The sequence below is a fragment of the Zonotrichia leucophrys genome, chromosome 19 (assembly GCF_028769735.1).
Source record: "Zonotrichia leucophrys gambelii isolate GWCS_2022_RI chromosome 19, RI_Zleu_2.0, whole genome shotgun sequence".
Taxonomy (NCBI): Eukaryota; Metazoa; Chordata; class Aves; order Passeriformes; family Passerellidae; genus Zonotrichia; species Zonotrichia leucophrys.
The window spans coordinates 6,342,022-6,366,017 of record NC_088188.1 but is presented as its reverse complement, the minus strand read 5'-3'; the positions used below and the strand labels follow the sequence as shown (position 1 = coordinate 6,366,017).

At 48.5% G+C, this 23,996-nt stretch overlaps 1 protein-coding gene across 1 annotated transcript in view; it reads right to left on the bottom strand.

Annotated features, from left to right (window-relative positions):
* LRRC75A (leucine rich repeat containing 75A) overlaps window positions 1-23,996 on the bottom strand; it is a 60,498-nt gene that overhangs the window by 14,367 nt on the left and 22,135 nt on the right. Inside the window, exons 2-3 of the mRNA XM_064729430.1 lie at window positions 20,644-20,772; window positions 5,677-5,789 (exon numbers count right to left, since the gene is read on the bottom strand). Coding sequence (XP_064585500.1) covers window positions 5,677-5,789; window positions 20,644-20,772 — 242 coding nt within the window. The remainder of the gene's footprint in view (window positions 1-5,676; window positions 5,790-20,643; window positions 20,773-23,996) is intronic.

The window sequence follows — 23,996 nt, the reverse complement described above, 5'->3', positions numbered from 1 at the left end:
CCCAGCCAAACTCAGCTGGACAAAGAACTCAATTCCTCCCAAACCTGCTGGTCTGGTGGCCAAACAGTGGCAAGGAGTGATTTCAGCACCACCTGCTTGGTGTGGTTTGCTCAGTTTTTCCAGGAAGCAGGGGGCAGATCCTACAGCTCCCACTGCAACAGGCACAGGAAAATCAGAATTTTCCCAGAATATCATCAACAATAACTCCCTTTATGCTTTAAAATTATTTAAAGGATACCTAGAGGCATTTAAAAGATGTGATCTTGGCTTAGTGGTGGACTTGATCTCAGAAGGTTTTTCCAGCCTTGATGGTGGCAGCTCCTTTAACTGCCACAAGCCACACACTGCAGAATTATTCCTCAACCACAGCCCTCACAGATCTTTACTCCCCCAGCTTTGCAGCATTCCACCTTTCACCCACACCAAGCATTTCATCTGTTCACAGCTTAGCCCTGCTTTCATCCTGCCAAAAAGTCTCTGACTCCTTCAACTCAACCAGAAGCATCACAGCATTTTCCTTCCAAGCCTCTGGAGTGGGGCTCAATGGCCTGGCCTGAATTCTCTGGGCTTTTGGGGCCTTCAGCATCATCCAGCAGGGAGAACTGGGTGGAAAAGGAATTCCTTGGGTGGTTTTCACCTCTGTTTTGCTGCTGGGAGCAGCTCAGGACATCCCTGTGCACTGCCAGGTCCATCCCTCCCTGCCCAGGGATAAAGCACAAACCAGGGACACCCTGAATTTACACCCCACTAGCCTGAAAAGAGAATTATTTAACACCAAAGCCTCTTAATGCTGAAAATTATTGACTTTAAAATGACACAGCTTTCTTTTCTTTTTCTTGATTCCTCTCTCATTCAAGAAATCCACCTCCAGCTGGATGGAATCCTTCCCTTCTTCCCACTCAGCCTGTGCTGGCCTGCTCCTCCTCTCCTCTCCAACATCACACCCCATTCCCACCAGGACAAAACATTTCACCATGATCACAAAACCCTGGGGTTGCCAGAGGAGATATTGGCACATTAAACACCATTTTTGCACAAGATTCATTGGAATTTCTACATCCCAAGGAGCTCCAGGGAGCTGCATCCCAGTTTCAGAGGGTTGGGATTTTCCCTTTTTTTCTGGGAAGCAGCTGGGGCACATTTAACCCCAGGTTTAACCTGCCCACCCCACTCAAATCTACAAAAAATCCCAAATCTCAATGCAAAGGATCAGCCCCAAATGCTGGGAAATGGATTTTCCACCAAGCCAAGGAGCAGCTTGGACATTCCCAGCCCATGGGAGCACAGACACAGCAGGGGCTGTAGGGCTGTGCCTGCAGCAGGGAGGTGCCAAAGGGAATAAACTCAAGGGCAGCAGCCCAGAGCAGAGGGTGAGGAGGGAACAGAACTGACAGGGCACATCAGGGCTTGTTCCCAGCCCAGCCATAAGAGAAAGAGAAAAGTCACATCTTGAGTAGCTATAAAAATCCAAAGTGGGCAGATGGAGGCAATGCCCCATGGCCATGGAGGGGAGAGAGAGGTGAGGAGGACAGGGGTGATGGAAAGGGCATTCCTGGGATAAAATTACATCCAACTTTTTCTCCCAACTCCTTATTGGTACCTCAAAAAGTTCCTTTTTTCCCTCTTTGTGTGCCCTGAACCCCATCAAAGCTCCTCATTTGCTGGGTGGGGACCAGCTCCCTGCTGCTCCTCAGCACCTCAAATTCCCAAAGATTTCTGCCAAAGCACAGGAAATATTCCCAATTTATTTCACTGGCTGAGCCCTGTGTGAACTCCACCAAACCAAAGGTGTCTCCCAAAGGTTTTCCACTCTCTCTCTCACAAAATCTCAGCTCATTTCTGTGTCACCCCAGGCCTTCCCTTCACATTTAGACATTTATCAGAGGGTGTGTCTGAGCCTGGGCTGAGCATCCCAACCTGAAAAGCCATCAGGAACCAGAACTTTGCTTTTCTCCATCCCCAGAGCCTCTGCCATGCTGGACAGAGCAGAGAGGTTTGGGAATTGTCTGTTTTCCACTGCAAAAGGTGGAAAACGACACCACCACCCCAAACCACTGAGTTGTGAGCGTTTGGAGCATCCTGTGTCCCCTCAGCTCCCTGGGCCAGCCCTGGAATGTGCAGGGAATGCGCAGGGAATGGCATCCCATGGGCACAGGGAGAGGGGATCACCCACACACATCCCAGAGGCTCCACTCCCACATTCCCTGCTCTCTGCAGCAGCTCCAGCACACACACACACACAGAAATGGGATTTCAATGGCCAGGAGCCCCTGCTCCAGCCTCCTCCCACCACCTGCCTTTGTGCTGGGTGCTCTGAAGGGACCTTTTGTTGCAGGAGCTCCAGCTCCTCTCACTCACCCACCAGCTGCCACAGCAGAGGAGGATTTCCACCACAAACATTCCCTTTCTGTTCTCCAAAGGGCTTCTCCCACCATCAAAACTCATTTTTGAATAATTTTTTTCCTTTGTAAAGCAATGCAAGCAGGCAGTGCCAACATGAAAGCCCAGCACCCAGCATTCCTGCAGGACAGAAATGTTTTGTGTCCCTGATGAAATCAGGAGTGGGATGGTAAAAGATCATTCCTGCCATCAAAATAAAGCTGCTCAACCTCTGTAAATTCATCTCTAAATCCAAACACCTTCTGTTCCAACAGGTCTCTGCTCCTGGGTGCCAAATGCCTGGAGAACATCCAACCCTCAGACAACCAGGGGTTAAATCTGCCACAGCCTCACAGAGCCTCCACGTTCCCAAAATCTGCCCCAAATTATTCATTTTCCTGCTGTTTTCAAGGTGATTTCACATCAGAGGGTGAAAGGAGTTCAGGCTGAGTCACAGGTGTCACTAGAAAGGGCAAGTGGCAAAGAAAAGAATGGGCTGGAAAACCCAGGAAAACCCAGCTCAGGAAAACTACCTGGAAAAGCCAGGAGAAGTGAGAAGGGAATCAGCTCCTGGCTCTTCCCAGGTGCCAGCACTGAGGGATTTGCACAAGTGAGGGCTGGAAGCTGTGAAACAAAAAATGGGGTGAGAAAGTGCAGAAAATGCCACATTGGCTCAGCCTGGTGTGGGCATTTGGGGGTTTCTCTGAGCAGCAGCAGGGTCAAAAAATCCACAAATTTAGGTCCAGATTGACCTCATTTAATGCCATTTAAAGTGAGCTGCTTCACCCTGAATTCTTCCCCTGCTTCATACAGGGGCATTAACAAGAACTGTGTGTAAAAATAAAAAACAATGGGTTTATCTGAATGCAAATTTGGAGTTACAACGTGAATATTTGATATTCCTTCAGCTGCTGCCCACTGCCCCATCCTCTCTGCTGCATTCCTGCCTCATTCCTACCGGGATATCCCCAGGGATGGTTTCCCCTGGGAAACACCTCCTGCTCCCAGGAGCTTTGATTCCCGGTTTGCCTTTGTGATGCCGACAGGAGCAGGGAGATTCCAGGGCTGGAATCCTGTCCCCAAGCAGAGCCAGGCTCAGGGAAATGATTTTAGCAGGCTGCCTCCATCCTGCTGCTGCTGGCTTTCCCCCGATTTTCATCCCTGGATGTTGAATGTATTCCGAGGGAGGCGTGGAGGCAGCGAGGGAGAGCCAGACAGATTTACAACGTGCCAAAAAAATAAATAAGGTCATTTGGCAGAGGTTTGGGTGCTGCTGTGCCAGGGCTGGGGATGTCTGCCTGGATTTAGGGAGCACACCCAGCCTGGGAGGAGCTGGGATTAGGAAGCAGAGTCTCTCTCCTTCTGCCTGGCCCAAAAAATCAGCTCCATCCTCTGTGCCCATCCTCCTCCTGCTGCTGCTGCTGCTCTGCTTCCCATTCCCACCTGCAGTGGATACGTGGGTGTGGAGGAAGGAAAGCGATTTTCCCTGCAACACACACATGAAAAAGGGTGGATCTGTGATATTGGGGAGTTCCTGCCACACCTGGCAGCAGGGCTGAGTCAGGGCAGTGCCAGCACCTGGGAATGGGAGCTCACAATTCCCTTGTGCACTTGGAAACCCCAGCCCAGAGCAGGATGCTCGCTATAAAATCCCTGTTTTATGGCATTTAAACCTTAGCACAAGACTGACTTCACCTTCCAGCAAAGAGTTCAACTCACAGCCACCTCCTAAAAGAGCATCTAAACTAGAAATGCAGGAAAATCCCACCCTCCAAAGCCTGGCTGGGGCAGAACCAGCAGCCCACGTTGGCACTGGGTCACTGCAGGGCTCTCTGGCAGCCAAAACCTGATCCCAAAACCTCATCCCAAAACCTGATCCCAAAACCTGATCCCTGCCCCTAAAGCCCCGGGAAACCTCAGCTATTCCCCAGCTGCTGCAAGGAAAAGCTGCAGATAAAGCCTTGCAAATCTCGGGCACGAGGCTGGGCTCACACCGCGCTGATCCCGGGCTGGGGATTAAGGACGGGGATTGGTAATTAAAGACAGAGCGGCACAAAGCAGGGCTCGAGGTTTTGTCATCTCCAAGGATTTCGGGAGGTTTGGGGCTGTGAAGAGCTCGGATGCAGCAGCAGTGGGACCTGAACAATGGGGGGATAAGGGGTGAGCATTTCCTACTCTAATTAAGAGGAAACCCCGGAGGGTTAATGAGCTGCTGGGTCATTACAGCTCCGTGTGCCCCCAGGACACAGCCTGGCAGCTCCAACACTCCCCCAGTTTCTGCTGCTTTATTGGAAAATGCAGATTTTAGCCATCAATACACCTTAAAACCCACCAGAAATGTGGGTAACACTGCCAGTGAAATACATTTCTCCTAATGCTGCCAGTGAAATACATTTCTCCACGTTTTGCTCTCTCAGGGCATCACTTTGTGAGGATGATAAGCCAGATCCCTGGGAAATGTGCTCCTAATCCTATTTGGCCACTCAATCCTTGATTTCCTTGTGTCTTTTTTTCTTCCTGTGACCACTCCTCCCTTCTCTTTACCTATCCCAGTTTTTTTCATTGGATTAATTCCTACTACAGCTCCACTACAACCAAAACTCTCCTGGGACCACGAGCCTGCACCTGGATACAAATCCTGACTCTCCCAGATTGCAGCTTTGTTTCTATTTCTCGCTTCCTTAAGCAAAAATAATAAATATATAATGCCCAACATAAGGAAAACAAGCAGCCCTTTCCATTCTCATCAGGCTCATCCACAGGTTTCTCAGCTCTGTGGATCCAAGATGACACCAGATGGGAATGCTTTGCTGAGGAGCTGGATGAGGAGGGGATTTGGGTTATTTTTTCCTGTTTTTAACAACAAAATTCCTTCTGTGCACTGCAAGCCACGGTGTGAATGGTGACACGTGCTTGTACATTAATTACCAGCTAATTAGGAGCTCTTGGAGCAGTTTGGGAGGCAAGGGATGTTTGGAGGACGGATGGCTCAGGTTTTCCAGACCATTCCTCCTCCCCAGGCACTGAAGTGCTGTTCAGCAGGGAAAGGAAGATGGAAATAGAGGGAAACACCTCTGGGAGAGCATGAAGGAACCATAAATGTGGGAAATGCTGGTGAGATTGGAGAGGGAGGAGAATTCTGGAGGTTGGGACACCCCAGCTCCGAGCAGGGTGAATTTGCATCTCCTGTGGCTGCAGGGAGCAACAGGCAGCTCCCACCTTTGCCACAAGCATCGTGGAAAACTCCCCAGCCCCTGAGGGGTGGCAAGGCCAGCCTGGGAGCCAGCAGGGACTCACCAGGACTGCGGCTTCCTCTTCATGATGCCCTGGCGTCTCCACTGCGAGTGGGGGCTCAGGTGGTAGGTGAGCTGCCTGCAGAGCTTCTCCATGGCTCCCAGGGAGTCCCCTTCCTGCAAAAACACGGAAAGGACACGGGGTGAGAGCTCTGCAGCACTGCCACCACACCCAGGGGCTGCCCCGAGCCCAGAGTGGCTCCAGCTGGAGCTGGGAAACCTTGAGGGACCACCCTTAAAACCATCTAGAAAGGAGGGAAAAACTTCTCTGAGTGCTAAGATTCTGCAGGAATTATTATTATTATTATTATTATCATCATTATCATCACCATCATCATCATCATCTTGTTATTATCCCACCATTACCATCCGACACCACGCAACAGCTTCCAGCGCAAAAATCTGGCAGAGATTGATTAAAATTGGTTAAATCACCCATTCATTACCACCCAAAATCACTTCCCAGCAGCTTTGTGAGCTGATGGAGTCTTGGGAAGAGAAAATCTCACAACATTTAATTGTTAGAAAAAATAAAACATGAAGAAATGTGGCGTCTTCTTGATTTTGGATCAAATTTTCATCCCAAGGGATGCTGGGCTTGGAAAACTTCAGCTCTGACAGTTTCTAAGGATTTGGGTCTAGAAATTTTGGGTCCTAAAAATAAAACAAAATAAAACCCAGTCTTTATTTTTATAAAATAAACTCCAGGATTTTCATACAGATGATCTGCATTCCAGAAATTCCAACCACCCATCCTGCAGTGCCTCTCTTGCTCTCTGAAAGGTCACAGGCAGAGATGAGCCTGACTGAAAGATCAATAATGATAAAAAAAGATTCAAAATGCGACAATTTGTGCTGTCTGCCTGGTTTTATCGAAATGTTAGATCATTAGGGAAGACACAGGAATTAAAGATGAAACCCTACAATAAACAGGCAGCCTGGGCTGCTCAGCCATGGGCATGGCTCAGGATTTTCTGGGAAAAACCTGAGGAAGGTTCTGCATCTCCTCTGCCTGGACAGCCAATTATTGCTGCCTTCACATCCTCCCTGACAGCTCAGATTTTGCCCCCTAATTTATGAAATTTATGCAATTTATTCACCCCCTCACCTCTGCATCAGTGGAGCGGGACCAGCCTTATGAAGACATCATAAATATTGAATTACCTGGGAGCAATTGGGATTTTGACAAATCACTTGGGGGTGTACAGGGAAACAATTACAGCAGGTTTTCTCAGGGTAAAAAAACCAAAACACACAACAACCACTACAGGTTTTCTCAGGGTAAAAAAACCAAAAAACACAACAACCACAAAGCCAGGACATCACTGCAGGTGGCTGAGGCAGAAATATCAACCAGGATTTGTGGGGTTTGACTCCACTGTAAGAATGAAGACTTAATATAAATTGGGAGGGTTTGTTCCCAGATATATCATGGTGATTCCCATGAATCACAAGCTGAATTTCCAGCTGATTTTTCCCTGATAATTCCAGGGTGTTTTCCCTGATAATTCCAGGGTGGTGCTTGCCCAGCTCCACCTGCACTGAGGGCAGCAGTGCCAGGGGATTTCAGGCAGAAATTGCCCAGGAAATCTGGGTTTATAGGACACATTTAAACCCCTGCTTTTCAACCCCTCATTCACCACCAAGCTGAACCCAAAATCTGAGTTTTTATCCCACAAATTTCATCCCTCAGGCGCTCCCACAGCTCCTCTCCCACTGCAGGCCCTGTGGCAAAAACCAACCCCGGGCCTGGATGAACCCTGAGAGGCTCAACCTGTGGAATGAACACTGAGAAAATAAAGAAAAGCAACATTTTACCTCATGTTTCCCACAGGAAAGCCTGGAAAAGCAGGCAATTCTTTAATTAGAGCCTCAAAACATTTTGGGAAGGCAACACTGCCAGCAACACCTTCCCGGCTGTAGAAGCACCCGCCCCAACATGAGAAGAAAACACCACAGATTTTGACACCTCTCTCTATATATATTTAATTTTTTACCTGCCAGGTGCCAGCTGCTTTCATTTAATCTGTTTCTTTTTTTTTTTAATTATTATTTTGATTTTTAAGCATTGCAGCCCCTGAAACAGCAGATCCACCCTGAGGGAGGAGTGGGGGTTTCCAGCTCCGAGGCCTTCCTGAATAACCAATGTTGAAAAGGAAACAAAGTGTTAAAATCCTGAGGGGGAAGGACATTGCTGGCATTTTGTGCTGCAAATTTCCTCCAAAATAACCCTGCAAGAGACAATTCAAGCTGTCTCCAGCATTATCCCAGCTGAAGCGTTGGGGAAGTGAAATGATTCACAAGAGGAACGTGGAGAAGCTGAGAAAGTAAAATAAAAAACCCACAAATTTTTGCTGGTTCAGGTGTGTCATGGCCATCTTGCCTCTCCAATGAGGTTTTTTGAGGTCTTTAATGAGGTTTTTTTTCCCCTCAAGACCTCCAGATGGCCAAGGAAAGCTCAGGCCTGAACTTCCCATCAAACCAATTCCTGAATAATTCAGCCCAAAGCAAAGCCAGCCCATCCATGCTGGTGCAGGAGCAGGACAAGGAATATTTTAATCCTTTCTCCACATCCAGCATCCCCACCCTTTCAGCCCTTTTTCTTCACAAGCTCACATCCCAAGCCCTGTAGATCCTGAGATATTTCTATTTTGGGGGCTTTAATAAATGATTTAGAGCACATGATTCCTGCACACTTTATCAACTTTGTGATAAGAAAATAAATATAATAATAAATAAAATTCCCATTTCAGAGCCCTCCTAAGGCACAGGATGGGCTCCTTCCTTCTGCACATCTCATTCCCACAAACTGTGCTTCAGAAAACTCAATTTTTTAGGTTTTTTACCCAAATCTCTGCAGCCCCAAAACTTGTGTGCAGGAGAAAGGACTTTCTGGGGCTGTGCCAAGGGCTCCAAACAAAACAAAAACAAAAGCTTTTCCCTGTTCCTGATCCAAATCTATCAGGAAATAATTGGAGCTGACACACACACCCTGGTGGGACTGAGCCCAAGAGCTTGTTTGGAAAGGGAATCAGTGTAAAAATCAGCTTTAAAAGCAGCTTTAAAAGCAGCCCAGCTCGTGCTGGCAAGGTTTGAACCTCTTGGGGAATGGGGAGACCCCTGGGATGAGGGGAGTGATGAATTCCTGTGGGATGCTCCCTCTGCCTTGGGATAACATCTCTGCACCATCAGCACCCTCAGGAATGATGGAAAAAAAGTCACAAACCCCTCTGGGCAGATCCTGCTGCTTCCAGGGGTGAAGCAATTCCCACAACATCAAAATCGAGGCCAAAATCTCTTTCTGCCACATTTCCATCAGTCTTCATCACATCACTCATGGAAGGTCAATACAAAGCTGATTTTTGTGGTCAGAGGGCAGGGAAACCTCAACCTGCACAGCCTGAATCCCACAGGGCTGGGTTTTGGGAAACCCCGAGTGCCCTTTCCATGGAAAGGACAACAACCAAGCACAAAAATTGCATTTTCTCACCACCAGAGCCCAATCCCAGCAGCAAACTCTCCTGAAACAACACACAGGAAAAGCCTCACACAAGATGTGACCCCTCTAACATCACACAGGGGGTGGGAATGTGCATTTTTTATCTGGTTTTCAAACTGTGGGAGGAAAACTGCAGGGTAGGGCTGGGGAGATGGGACAGACCACACACGCACAGAGTCCAGCTTTCCCAGCTGATGCTGCTGACAGGAAAAAAAGGGAAAAAAGCTGGGATGTGCCCTTTTCCTGAGCTCCTACAGATCCATCAGCCACACATCTGGAGTTGGGATTTGTGTCCTGACCCCGTGGCTGAGGCATCACCCAGCACCTTCCACCACTCCTGAGCACCTTCCTGGCTTTTCTGCAGGGCAGGGGGATTTCACCAGGGAAAAACAACCCTGAAATGAGCAGGGCTGTGGTTTATTGTGGATAAATAACCCTGGGGCCACTGCCTGCCCTCCTGCATCACCTCATGGGCAAGATTTGGCTCCCCAAAGTGGATTTCAGGGCTGCTCCTAAAGGAGAGAGAGCTCAAAGGAGGTGATAAAGATGTTAGAGCAAATTAATTTGTTTTCATTAAAAAAACGAATCCCTGCTCCTCCTGCAGGAGCAGAATCCCTGGGGATGGGCAGAGCCCTGGGGCCAAGCTCCGTGGAAAAGAGGCCAATGTTAATGATTAAAGAGCCCTGGTGAAGGATTCCTGCTGCAGCACAGCAGGGGAGTGACCCAAATTAGAACAATTAGCCATTGTCTGGGGGCTGTGAGGAAGCAACAGGATTTTATTATATTTTTCCCCAGCGTTATTACACAGTTCTCACATTTCTGTCACTCACAATCAATCTTAAATAAAAACGTGCTGTCCTGCATATCTTAAAAATGAGAACTCCCTGGCTTTCCCAATCCATTAAAAATCGGGGTTTTTCTCCCTTCTCCTTTTGTGGATTCTTTAAAAGAATTTTCACATTTGCCACATCCCTTTCTGGATGCTGCAGGATTTGCAGCTGTGAGGCACAAACCACACTTATCCTGGGACCTCCATTCCCTGCCCAGGAAATATTTGGTGTGGGCATCTCTCAGCCAAGATTTTTGCTTTTCATGCAGTTCAGCAGACAATGAACCTTAAAACATGACCTATTTCACACCTTAAAAATAAAGAGAATGAGAGATTTCCTTCCAAATCCTCCTCTTTTTGTCTTGGATGATCAGCTAGGACAATAGGATAATAGTCTGGATTATTAAGCAAAAAACCTCAAGTGGTTGAAAGACCAAAAAAAAAATGTTGACAATGATAAATGGAATTATTATCCAGTTAAACAAAGGCATAAAACAGTGAGACATGCCCTGGGAAGCCCCAGGGGAGAAAATCCTCAATGGCTTTAATGTGTATCCAATCAGTTATCCCAAATTAGCAGGAGGCAAAGAGAGCAAATCCCCAGGGACTGGAGTTGGGCTTTGGAAAGGATGAGAGCAGAACACAGAGGAAACGTGGAAACGGCCCCACGTGTGAGGGATTCACATCCTGTGAGATGCCCCCAGTGGGAATGCAGACCCCAAACACTGCAGGGACCCCCAGATCTCAGGGAATCAGGGAGGGAAATCCGTGTCCACACCCCCAGGGCACAGAGGATGAACCCCAGGACAGAGCTCTGCCCACCCCAAACCTGCAGCTGCAGCCCCAAAACGGCTTCTCCTGCTCCCCCTGGCCTTAATGGGATCCGAATTTACGACTCTTCCCTTTTGATGTTGTCACGAGGGGCTGAAGTCATCTCATGATTTTCTGCTTTGCCTTTTTCCCTTCCCTTTCTTCTTCTTTTTGTCCCTTCCCCCTCTGCCTCCAGAGCGTGGGGCTGAGCTCAGCCTATTGTTGCTTGCAGACATCTGTGCTGCAGCCAGTCCCACATTTCCCTCTGCCAGTCCCACATTTCATTTCCCTCTGCCAGTCCCACATTTCCCTGCAGCCAGTCCCACATTTCCCTCTGCCAGTCCCCCATTTCCCTCTGCCAGTCCCACATTTCCTGCATCCAGTCCCCCATTTCCTGCAGCCAGTCCCACATTTCCCTGCAGCCAGTCCCCCATTTCCCTGCAGCCAGTCCCCCATTTCCCTGCAGCCAGTCCCACATTTCCCTCTGCCAGTCCCACATTTCCCTCTGCCAGTCCCACATTTCCTGCAGCCAGTCCCACATTTCCCTGCAGCCAGTCCCACATTTCCCTCTGCCAGTCCCACATTTCCTGCATCCAGTCCCCCATTTCCCTGCAGCCAGTCCCACATTTCCTGCAGCCAGTCCCACATTTCCTGCAGCCAGTCCCACATTTCCCTCTGCCAGTCCCACATTTCCCTCTGCCAGTCCCACATTTCCCTCTGCCAGTCCCACATTTCCTGCAGCCAGTCCCCATTTCCCTCTGCCAGTCCCACATTTCCCTGCAGCCAGTCCCACATTTCCCTCTGCCAGTCCCACATTTCCCTGCAGCCAGTCCCACATTTATTTCCCTGCAGCCAGTCCCACATTTCATTTCCCTCTGCCAGTCCCACATTTCCCTCTGCCAGTCCCACATTTCATTTCCTGCAGCCAGTCCCACATTTCCCTCTGCCAGTCCCACATTTCCTGCAGCCAGTCCCACATTTCCCTCTGCCAGTCCCACATTTCCCTGCAGCCAGTCCCACATTTCCCTCTGCCAGTCCCACATTTCATTTCCCTGCAGCCAGTCCCACATTTCCTGCAGCCAGTCCCACATTTCCCTCTGCCAGTCCCACATTTCCCTGCAGCCAGTCCCACATTTCATTTCCCTCTGCCAGTCCCACATTTCCCTCAGCCAGTCCCACATTTCATTTCCCTCTGCCAGTCCCACATTTCCCTGCAGCCAGTCCCACATTTCATTTCCCTCTGCCAGTCCCACATTTCCTGCAGCCAGTCCCACATTTCCCTCTGCCAGTCCCACATTTCCCTCTGCCAGTCCCACATTTCCCTCTGCCAGTCCCACATTTCATTTCCCTCTGCCAGTCCCACATTTCCCTCTGCCAGTCCCACATTTCCTGCAGCCAGTCCCACATTTCCCTGCAGCCAGTCCCACATTTCATTTCCCTCTGCCAGTCCCACATTTCCCTCTGCCAGTCCCACATTTCCCTCTGCCAGTCCCACATCTCCCTCTGCAAGTCCTAATGGGGTTTTCTCCAGCCAATCCTCTGAGATCAGGAGGTGGGAAAAGATTTAAATCCACCATTCCCCCAAAACATCCCAAAAACCAGGAGGGGAACGCAGGGATTGGTGACTGTTCCTGCCTACAGCCCCATCCAGGTGTGCAAGGGGGAATCCACCCCAAATCCTAAATCCCAAATCCCAATTCCCTCCTCTTTCATGGCTGAGTTCCTTGGGCAAAGCATGAAAAATCCACCCTGGAAAAGCTCTCCAGGGAGGTGACCTTAAAATATCACCTTAAATATCAACACGAGTCTGTTGCAATTCCCCTTTCCTCAATTCAGGCTCCTCTGAGAACAGGATTTGGTGTGTGGAGGATGAGGGTGATGCCCAAAGGGAGCAGATGTTGGCTTAGTGGAGTGATAGATCCCAAAAATAAATTCTAAATAAAGTGACAACGTGGCTTTAGGGCTGATCAATCTGACCACCCTGTAGCTCAGAGCAGAAAAGCTTTTGAAAATAACTCATGTCTGGTTTAATTCAAATTAGAGGAGGAACTTAAGCAATTAAATAAAGGCTGTTTTAATAAGAATGAGGAGTTTTTTTGGTCATATTTTGAAATGATCACTGTGGAGCCACAGGAATTGCACAGAGTCAGAGCCCAGCATCAAATCACACCCTACACCACCTATTTCAGGGGGGGTTTCATCTCAAACTACACCAAATATTAGGAGATCCTGGTAGTTTGTGGGAAATTCAACTGAGACAATGTTAAAAGATGCACAGAAACAGAAATAAAAGACATAAAAGCTGCACAGAAACAATGCAAACCCAGCAAACAGCTCCAGATGCTGTTTGGATAGGGAATGCTGTTCACAGCAAAAACCTCACTCCCTTCCTTCTGGTTTGCTTGGATAAAGGTTTCACCACCAAAAATCCCCTCTTAAAGAACGTAAAAGAAGTAAAATCTGACCAAAATTTTCTTCTTGGGAAGGTAAAAAAGGAAAGAAGGTAAAAGAGGAAAAAGAGGTAAAAATCTGAAGTAGCATAAATAAAAGCCAAAGAAAAAGGTTTTGCTTTTTCTTTTTAAGGAGGAGAAGAACCAATCTTCAATCAAGCAAAAATTAGACTTTCATAAAACCTTATTAGAAGGTTTTATCACTAAATTTCCCATCTAGCAGCAACTTTTTTTGCACAGGAAGGTGAATTATGGAGATGCTGATCAGAAAACTCACCCCATCACCTGGACACCCCCAAATCCATCTACAAAACCATGCAGGGAAATACCAAACCCAGGTCTGCAGGTAAGGACTGCACTGAAAAAGGTAGGAATAATTAAAGGTTGTGGCTGTAATTAACTGCATGGCAGGCTGAGAATACAGACCCTGAGCAGCACTTCTGGCCCTTCAGGTCCTTTTTGGAGCAGCCTGGCACCCTGGCAGCTGAAGGTGTCCTGGAGCAGATGGCAGGGGCTCCGTGCCAGGGCAAAATTAACATTTTGTGGAGTCCTGCTTGACAGCAGCATAAAACTCAATGAGGGGGAAAGGCAGCAACTGGTGCAAAATGGGGTTGGGCTGCACTTGTGGGCAGGAGGGGCCTGCAGGGACAGCCAGGCTATGTCACCTGAGGGGACCTGCCTGGCCCATCTCCTTGGCTTTCATCACATTAACCCAACACTGAGCATGGCAACTGGTTTAACTTCATGATTGAAGAAAACCACAAAATCCTCTGGTTCCAGGCAAACCTAGAAAGCCCAAAAGAGTGGGATTGTCACAGCTGCCCCTCACGTCCTGGCTGCAGGGATGGGGTGGGCACTTCCCCCAACACCAACCACATTCATTCTGCAGCTCTCAGGGGAGGATTTGCTCCTTTGCAACTCTTAAAATTCCAGTTCTGCCACCACAAACCCCTGGGCACCCCAGCAGCACTGAGTGCTCACTAAGGACAACCACAGAGCACCAAGGACCCAGCAATTAAACCCTGAATTAGCCCAAATTAGGAGCTGCTGAAGCTGCAGAAAGGCAGAAGTGGCAGAAAACTGACAGGCAAAATCTGCAGAAACAAAGGGATGGAGTGGAACCCAATTCTGCACATTTTCCCCCAATCTGCTTTGCTGAAAGGCCAAAGTGCAGAGCCTCAGCCTGGGTGTTGACACACCAAAATGAAAATCAGTGTACAACAGGGTTTATCAAGAGAGGCAGGAGCAGAGATGAAGGGGATTGCAGCAGCTCAGGAAGTTGTTCCACAGGATCCTGCAGGAATATTGCACTTGGACTTCAGAGAAGCAATTAGAGAAGGCAATAAAATCCGAGGTGATAGATGGCCCTGAGGGGGACATGGAAGATAAAATTGCAAAAAAAAAAAAAAAAAAAAAAAGAATATCAAAATCTTCTCTGAGAGCTGCTGGAGGGTACCCAGCTCAGCTTCCACAGCAAAGGAGGAATGGGAGCAGGGTGGGGAATGGCAGGGAGGTGTGTGCTGCATTTCCTGGCCCTAAAACCTGTCTGAGGTGTGGGGGGAGGCCTTGGAGCATCCCCACTCCTAAACTGGATCCACTTGAGTGCTACTAACAAAATCATGATGGGAAGATCACTCAGATGCCACTGGAAAGGTCACTGGAGCAGCGAAATTTTAATGCTAAATCCATCTGTATCCTGCCATGAACAGCTAAAAATCCAGGAGGGATTGCTCTGGATTTACTCATTACTCTGGAAATATCTCAGCAAACAACAGGTTAATCCTTGCAGCTGGTGCACAAGAGAAAAAGAGAAAAACACCCACTGAAATCAGGGGATGATGGCACTCTCAGGAAAGGGAATGAAATCTTGATTTAAATGAGGATCAGTTGGGCATTGCTATGCACTTCATGTCATCCCATTTGCTTTTCTTGTTTCACTTTGTATCAGGTTTGTTTCATTTCTGAAATTTCATCTCTTCTGTTTCTCTTTTGTCTCTTTGTTTACCTTTATTCCCTGATTTTAGGGAATTCAATGGGAATAATTTTTGATCCTTTTCAATGCACTTCATTTCCTCTCAGTGTATTTTGTTGTAGTCACTCCATTTCAGATTTTCTGGGGTTTTTTTTCCATTTCATTTTAACTTGATCATATCTCCTTTCCGGAGTGTTTGTTCCACTCTGTTCTCTGATTTCAAGATTTCATTCCCTTTCCTGAAGGATGGCACTGCCCTCCCTTTCACCACGCACAGGGAAGATGAAATTCAGAGGAAAATTGGAATTTCTCAGGGAAAATCCCCCTTGGAACCACAGGTCTCATCCCAGCAGGCACCACTCACCCTCCTCTGTCCCCCATCCCTCCCAGGATGAAACCAGATGTGAATTTTTGCGTTATTTATGTCCCAAATTCAGCATTTCCCAGCCTGGATCAGCTGGGATCCCACGGGAAGCAGAGCCCAGGCCAGCCCCCCATGGCTGCAGGAGTGTCCTGGGATATTTTTGGGACATTTCTGTCATTCCCTGAGGGTTCTGAGCCCTGGGAGCCTGGGGAGGGGTGGCAGGACCCTCTCCCATCCAGTCCCTGCTGATGTGAACCCCAGGGAAAGGGCAGCTCACTCACCACCTCTGCTCTGCAGGCACAGCACAAATGGGGATTTTCTGTACTTTTTTAAGGGAAAAAAAAAAGTGAGGAAGGAGCAGCCGAGGGTATCCAAGCTCTCCCAGCAGCAGCTCCGGGATGCAGCAGGGAAATTTCACTTCCAAGGGCTCCAAGCAGAGGTGAAAACACGGATGCAGACCCAGGAGCTGTGCTGGGGCTGTCCCGGCAGGATGGATGGCAAGGGCAAAAAGGAAAGTGACAGAGAAATCAGCAGGATTTAGCAAATTACCCAGCAGCTCTTTGAAGATGGGAAGGGTGGGATAAAGCTCTTAGAAATCCCCAAACAGCCCAAACTGGGAGATAATCCCTTGCTGGACTCTGGCCAGGAATCCCAGTCCCTGCCATCGAGGAAGAGCAATCACTGGAAAGCCTCCTGGCACCTTCCCTATTTACAAAAACTCTTTGCTTTTATTTCTTTATTTCCTTTTTTATTTTTTCCTAATAGAGGGTGCCTCCCTTCTGGAAGGGAAATTGCTCAAATGACAGGAAAACAGAGCTTCCATCCACGCAGGGCAAAATCCACTTTGCTTCCACTCTCCAGCTGCTTAGAAGAGCTTTAAAAACTCTCTCTGTCCCCATTTATCTTGAATTTCAGTGGGGAAGATGATGTTCAAAATTGAGATAATCCCAACCTGAGATATTTGCCCAAATTCACTCCCCTGTGTTTGAACCTGAGACTTTTAGGAGCTGCTGCCCAGGAGGAGGAGGAGAATGGCGAGGCAAAGCTGGATTTTGGGATGGTTTGTTTCATTTTTGAATAAAAAAAGCTGTGCTCAGAGCTGCAGGGAATGGCAGGCAAGCTGGATTTGGATGGTTATTCATTTGAAAGAATGGCCAGGAAAACTGGATTTTGGGATGGTTTGTTTCATTTTTGAATAAAAAAAGCTGCTGCTCAGGAGCTGCAGGAGAATGGGGAGGCAAAGCTGGATTTTGGGTGGGGGCTTTGCTAAGCTGCTCTGCCAGCCTTGCCCTGCCAGAAAGCAGCAGGATGGGGATCAGCAAAGCCAAAATTCTCTCTGGGCAACCTTCAGGGCTTGGAGGAGCTCCCAGGTACATCCCAGGGGTTGAGGTGAAACCCCAAACCAGCCTTGCCCAAGGCTCCACTTTCCCTTTCCCTCAGTGCTTATCCCAAACCCAAGTCCCCAAGCTGGAGGGAAGCCTGACTCACTCCCTATCTCAGCCATCAGTCATCCCCACACGTGGCTTTGGTGTGTGGAAAAAAAGGAATTGCTTCAATTTTCCAATAGTTCAGGGCCAGATATCCCTGCTGGCACGGAGAGCTGTGAATTTTTCACGGGGGCCCTTCACTCCTTACTCAAAGTTTGTGTTTTCAGCTCCAACCCAGAGCAGCTGCAGGAGGTTTGCTGCAATCCCACAGCACACGGCTTTGCTGGGGTGTTCTGTCCCCTTTTCCTGGCCGTGGGGACAGACAGACAGACATCACCCTGCTGGCACTGGGTTTTGGGAAGTGGCTTTGGAGCTGAGCTGCTCTCCAAGGAACCTTTCCCACAAGGAGAGAGGCAGGGAGATAAAAGCCTGGCCATGGGGGAGAGGACACTTGTTCAGATGTCTGTGATCCCCATTCCTTGCTGGAAAACTTTCTGCACAATCTGAGTTTCCTGAGCAGCAAATCTGCCCCTTCCAAGCCTCAGGAACCCCAAAGGTGACCAGAGCTGCACTCCAGGACCTGGGTTTCCATGAACAGCATTAAACACATCTGGAATGGGACCAGATCCAACCCCTGGCTTCCAAAGGATCTGGGAAGGAGATTTTTCCTTGGCTCCTTTCACACCCCAAGCCACGGGCCAGGCTGGGACCTCAGCAGCAATCCAGCCCTGCAGCACTGCCTGGACACCCACACAAAGCTCACCCAAACATTTCCACCTCCCAAATTCCTCCTTCACAGCACTCCAGCCTCCTCCAGCACCAGTTGGAGCTTTTGGGTTGGATTTGCTGCCTGGAATCAGCACCCCCTGAGCTCCAGAGCCACGCTGGGGAGCCCAGGCCAATTCTTCCTGACCATACAGACTCAGGCTGTGTTTACCCAGGGCTTGGAAAAATGATTCAACTTTTATTTTAGCTCAGAGGAGAGACCAAGGGGTCACCTTTAAGCTAAGGGTGGTATAAATAGAAGCTGAGTGAAAAAAGCAATGTACAGAGAGTCAGGAGAGCCTCTCCAGGACCCCATAACCCTGAGCAGGGAGATATTTAAAAGAGAAGGTTAACAGGGACCAGGATCCAGGCCAGCTCCATCCACCTCTTCATGGATAAGGACAAGCTCCCAGCTGCCTCAATATATATATTTATGGATATTTGTGGCACAGGATGCAGAGCAAAAGCCAAAACTTCTGCAGCACTCCTGGCCCTGAGTGCTCTCCTGCTCTCACATTGTGCCAAGGCTCTGTCAAAGTGAAGTCAGTCTGGGGGAAGAGAGGGCTGGGAGCTGGAAAATCACCCTGGTGACTAAAGCAGGCAAATTTCTGGGGACTTGGAGAACATCAGTATCTCAGGAAACCACCACCAAACACTGGGATGAAGTTACTTTTCACTCAGCTGCCAAAACAAAAAAATAAAAATAAAAGGTTTAAAGCACAGCCAGTGGCACCCAAAGCTGAGCAAGGCAAAGCCACCATGAGGCCCTGATGTGAGGGCTGCTCTTTGTCACCTGACACCGTGCATCCATCTCTCATCAACCTATCCATCATCATCCATCCATCCCATCCATCCATCCATCCACATCCATCCATCCATCCACATCCATCCATCCCATCCATCCATCCATCCATCCATCCATCCATCCATCCATCCATCCATCCATCCATCCATCCATCCATCCCATCCATCCCATCCATCCATCCCATCCATCCATCCATCCATCCATCCATCCATCCATCCCATCCATCCATCCATCCATCCATCCATCCCAATCCATCCATCCCATCCATCCATCCATCCCATCCCATCCTACCATCCATCCATCCATCCATCCCATCCACCCATCCATCCCATCCCATCCATCCATCCATCCCCACCCCATCCATCCACCATCCACCCCATCCATCCATCCCATCCCATCCATCCATCCAATCCCATCCATCCATCCATCCCATCCCCATCCATCCATCCCATCCCCATCCATCCATCCATCCCATCCCATCCATCCAATCCCATCCATCCAATCCCATCCATCCAATCCAATCCATCCCATCCAATCCATCCATCCATCCCATCCATCCCTGGTGTGGTGCTTTGAGCTGTGCAGAGCATGTGGAGAGCACCAAGGGCATCCAAAAAGCCTCCCCTGCAGAGTAAGAGCCTCAGTGCTGCACAGGCTGACTCATTTGGAGTTTTGCCAGCACACAATCCCAGAATCTCAGGCTGGAAGGCCCAAATTTCCCTGCACATGGCCCAGGGTTGTGTCCAGGCAGCTCTGGGAGCTCTCCAGTGAAAGGAGGCTCCACACTCCACACCCCCTCAGGACAATCTGATCCAGCTCTCACCTGCACTGGGAAGAAATTCTTCCTCATTTTCAGGTGGAGCTTCCTGGGCATCAGTTCCTGCCCTTTCCTCCTGTGCCACTGCTGGGTCCCTGCACACAGGGACAGCCAGGGATGGGCGCTTCTCTCAGCATCTCCTCTCCAGGCTGAGCAGCCCCAGCTCCCCCAGAGATGCTCCAGTCCCTTCATCCTCACTGTCCCCCTGCTCTGGCCCCACTCCAGGAGCTCCTCTTGCCCTGAGGAGCCCAGAACTGGACACAGCTGTCCAGATGTGCCTCTCAGGGCTGAGCAGAGCAACGAGGGCTCTGCATCTCCCTGCTGACCTGGCACTGCCCCCTGCACAGCCTCTGGTGCCAACAGAAACCTGCAGGGGCACAGGGGAGAGCAGGAGCTCTGCACTGGAGCAGCTCCAGGCCCAGGAGTGGCCTCGGGGTGTTTTTATGGGGAATCCAGAGCTCTCCTCCATGGTTCTCACCCTCAGGAGGAGGAAGCAGCTCAGTCTCAGGGCTCTGGAACAGGACAGGCCCAGCAGGGGAACGGGGCCTCTCTGCTGGAAAGGCGCCCGGCACGAGAGCAGAGAGCAGCTTTCTCCACTTTCCCAGCCCATGGGGGAGGAGGAAGGAAAGGATTTTGTTCTCCACAGGAAAAGGGATCCATGGATGTCCCTGCACAGCACAGGGGTGTGGCTCCATCTCAGTCTCATGCTCTAGGACATGGAGAGCCATCCTTGTCTCTGAAAATGGAGATTTGGGTCCCTGGTGTCCCCTCCACCCTTCCCAGCACCTTTTACTGTGGGCTGAGAGTTTTATGAGGCCCTTCAGAGTCACACCCACACCACAGCCCAAACAGCACCTTTGTGGCTTTGCCTCACAACATTAAAGAAATCTGTAAATGCTTTAAAAAAAAAAAAGCAATTTCCCTCCTTTTCAAACACTGGTGGAGGCTATAACTGAGTGAAACATCCACAAGAAGCAGCAGTGAATGACTCCATCCCTTCAGCCACTCTCACAGGAAATTAAAGACCTGTTATTAGCAGCAAATACAGCAGAGTGATGCCTGCAGGTCCATCCACCCATGGATGATCCCTTGCCACACACAAGCCAGAAGGAGAACCAACATTAGCAGAATATCACTTGTTCAGCTGGAAAACCTGACCCACCCCGAACTGGGAGGATTTTCCACATTCCCAGTTTGCCAAGGCACAAAATGAGAGGAGACCATGGCACCTACTGGTTTGGGGCAGTGGATGTATCTTGCCAGGCTGATGATGAGGTCGTGGGTGATGGGATCCACCAGGTTTCGGAAGCTGGCGTAACGATAGAGGACATCATCCAGAGAGGTGGACTCCATCCCTAAATCCTGCAGGAAACAGGGCAAAGCAGCAAGGTTAGGTGGGATAGAAAAGCCAGAGGTTCTTCAAGTCAGCCCTGGCTGCAGGAGGGAATGATCCCCAGCAGCTCCCACTGAAAATGTTGTTGGAGGGTTTTTGTTTTTCCTGCAGTTTTGGTGACAAAGGGAAGGAAGGGACACCTTGTGTCACCTTGAGGGAAGCTGCACTCCTGGCCTTCACCTGCTCTGCAAAGAGGCTTTGGGGCTGCAGGATCAGCCTCATAAACCCGCTGAGTCAGTGACACCCTTGCAACAGGATAAAATCCAAGATGACCCCAGAGAACATCACACAGCAGCTGGAGGATAAATGCAGCACTGGAGTGTCACAGACACATTTTATGAAAAATCCTTTTGTTAGGATTTTTTCCTCCTGAGAAGCTGAGAGGCCTCAGGAACAAAATGTAAACATTGATTATCTGCTGCTGTGGAATGCAACAGGTGCATCTGGGATTGGTCTCATGTGGTTGTTTCTAATTAATGGCCAATCACAGTCAGCTGGCTCAGACTCTCTGGTCAGTCACAGGATTTTATTATCATTCCATTCTTTTTCTATTCCTTGCTAACCTTCTGATGAAATCCTTCCTTCTGTTCTTTTAGTATAGTTTTAATCTATCAATTTCCTTTAATATATTAATAAAATAATAAACCAGCCTTCTGAAACATGGAGTCAAGATTCTCCTCTCTTCCCTCGTCCTGGGATCCCTGCAAACGGCACCACACTGGAGGAGCTCTGGGGCTGCTGCGCACAGGGAGGGAGGGAGGAGCCCAAAACTGGAAAGTGGAGGATGGACTGGAGACAGGGAAGGGAAAATGCTGGGTTAGACTGACTGGGAGGGAGTGGAAGCTGTGCCAGACTGGACAAGGTGGAGTCAGGAGCAGCTCAGGTGGAGCTGATCCTGCCCCAGGGATGGGCCAGCCCTCCTGAGGCCCCTCCAAGGCTGATTTCTATGGTTTGTGGTTTTTTAGGCTGAATAATTTGAGGAATTTTAGCAGAGAACTCCCCGTGTGGAATCCATCATATTATACGTGAGGGGAAGGGTTATACACAGCGTGCTCCTTTCACCTCAAATATATTCATGTGTATAATACCCAAACACAGCGTGCTCCTTTCACCTCAAATATATTCGTGTGTATAACACCCAAACACAACGTGCTCCTTTCACCTCAAATATATTCGTGTGTATAACACCCAAACAATCTTTTTATTCCTTTTAGAACTTCTTCCACTTCCCACGGAGCTGGTGGCACCTGGCACAAAGAATTTCCTCCCGACAAACACAAGCCAATAACATTTTGCTACCGTGCAATAAATTAAAGCTTGTCCTGAGCTCAGAGATGCTCCAGCCCCAAAAACCCCACGGGAAAGCACATTGCTTGTAGGTGTGGATGCTCTGTGATTTCAGACAGGTTGAAAATAAACATCCACGCTTTAAAAAAAATCCATTGAGCCTTCAGACACAACAGCCCGAGGGATCTCACATTACAGCAATTACAGCTCAGGCCACAAACGAGGTGACAAGTGTTTATCCCACTGCTTTCCTCGGTATTTTTAGGATCAGCCCCGCAGCACTGCCTGAGTTCACAGCAACTCCTTGGCTGCAAACAGGTTATTTAGTAAAAAAAGAGAAAGTTAAAAACCATGCACGTGTGAGGCTGCCCAGCTGGGAAAATCAAGTGGCCAAACTGATTTCTGGTCTGTCCCACAGCTTCTGCCAAATTACTATTTACAAATATAATTATATATAAATTATATTATAGTATACAAATTATATATATTATACAAATTTCTATTTACAAATTATAGCATACAAATTATATATATTATAATAATTAATATTTACGAATTTATACAAAATATTATTTTTGTACTTTAAAAAAATCTCAGTGTGGAGAGACCTTGGGCTTCTTTGCAAGAGGAAGAAGAAATAGAAATTGTGGAGGGAGGTGCTCAAAGGAAACTCCCACTTTTCTAGCATGGATGTCACCATCCCAGTTTGGTAAAGCCCAGCATTAGGATCAAGCAAATATCAAATAAAAGCTGGATTTGGTCCCTGATCTATGGCAAACACCAGAGGGCCAATCTGGGGACTTGGGACAACTCACTGGGACCTTCAGAACCAAACCAGGCTCAGCATCTTGCCCCTTCAAACACCTCAAAACTCTTCACCATTTTCTCCTCAGCTAAAATGAAAACATCCAGCTGATAAATCAGAGAATTTCTCCTCCTCTCTGCTGGGACAACTTTACATTTTCCAGGTGGAGCATTCCCTTCTGGTTCTCCCATTTTTCAGGCACAGATGTTTTCCTCAGCTGCTCCCCAACCCTCTCTGCCACACCAGCACTGTCTCTTTTCCACCACACACAATATTTTAAAGCCTCTGAAGGCTGAAACTTGTTGGAGGCCAAGTGATGAGCTCATCTGCAATTTAATAACTTAACACCAGTTCATGCTGTCAGCAGCAAATCACCCATCACTGCCTGCGCAGGAACGCCCAGCATCTGGCTCCAGCCACTTTTTTCCTGCACATTCCTTTTTCCCAGGGGATTTTACCTGGATGGCAAATGCAGATTTCAAATAAATAAGGGTTTAAAGTGGTTTATGAGGCAGGCATGGCTTTCTCAGGGCAGATTTGAGGGGTGTCAGGAGTGGATCCAAACCCCTGAACTCTGCTGGGGTGCTTTGTCCAGGTGTGGCAGGAAAATGGGAACATCTCTGCAGGAAAAAGGGGAATTTTCAAGCAGAAATCATCCATGACTTCTCTGCAGTTTATCCCATTTGTTTCCAGCTTTAGGAAGCTGAAAGGCAAATCACTGATCCATCCTTATCCACTGGAAGGAAAATTTCCTGCCATCAACCAGCTGAGCCTCCATGGGAGACTTCTGCAAATCTAGCAGTGTAAAGCTATCAGGTTTAAAAAAATAGGAAAAAAACCCCAAAAACAAAAAATAAACCCCCAAACCCAAACAAATTTTAAAGATCCACACACAAAAAAAAACCACCCAAAAACCCCAAAAACAAAACACAAAAACCACCAAAAAACCCAACAACAACAAAAAAATCACCAAAAAAAACCCCAAAAAACCCCAATTACCTGCCCCACTTTGAGGGGTGAATTTGAAATTTATATCCAAAAATCCAGCAGAAAATAAATGTAACGTGTTCCTCCAGCAGCCAGCAATAGAAATTCCCCAGC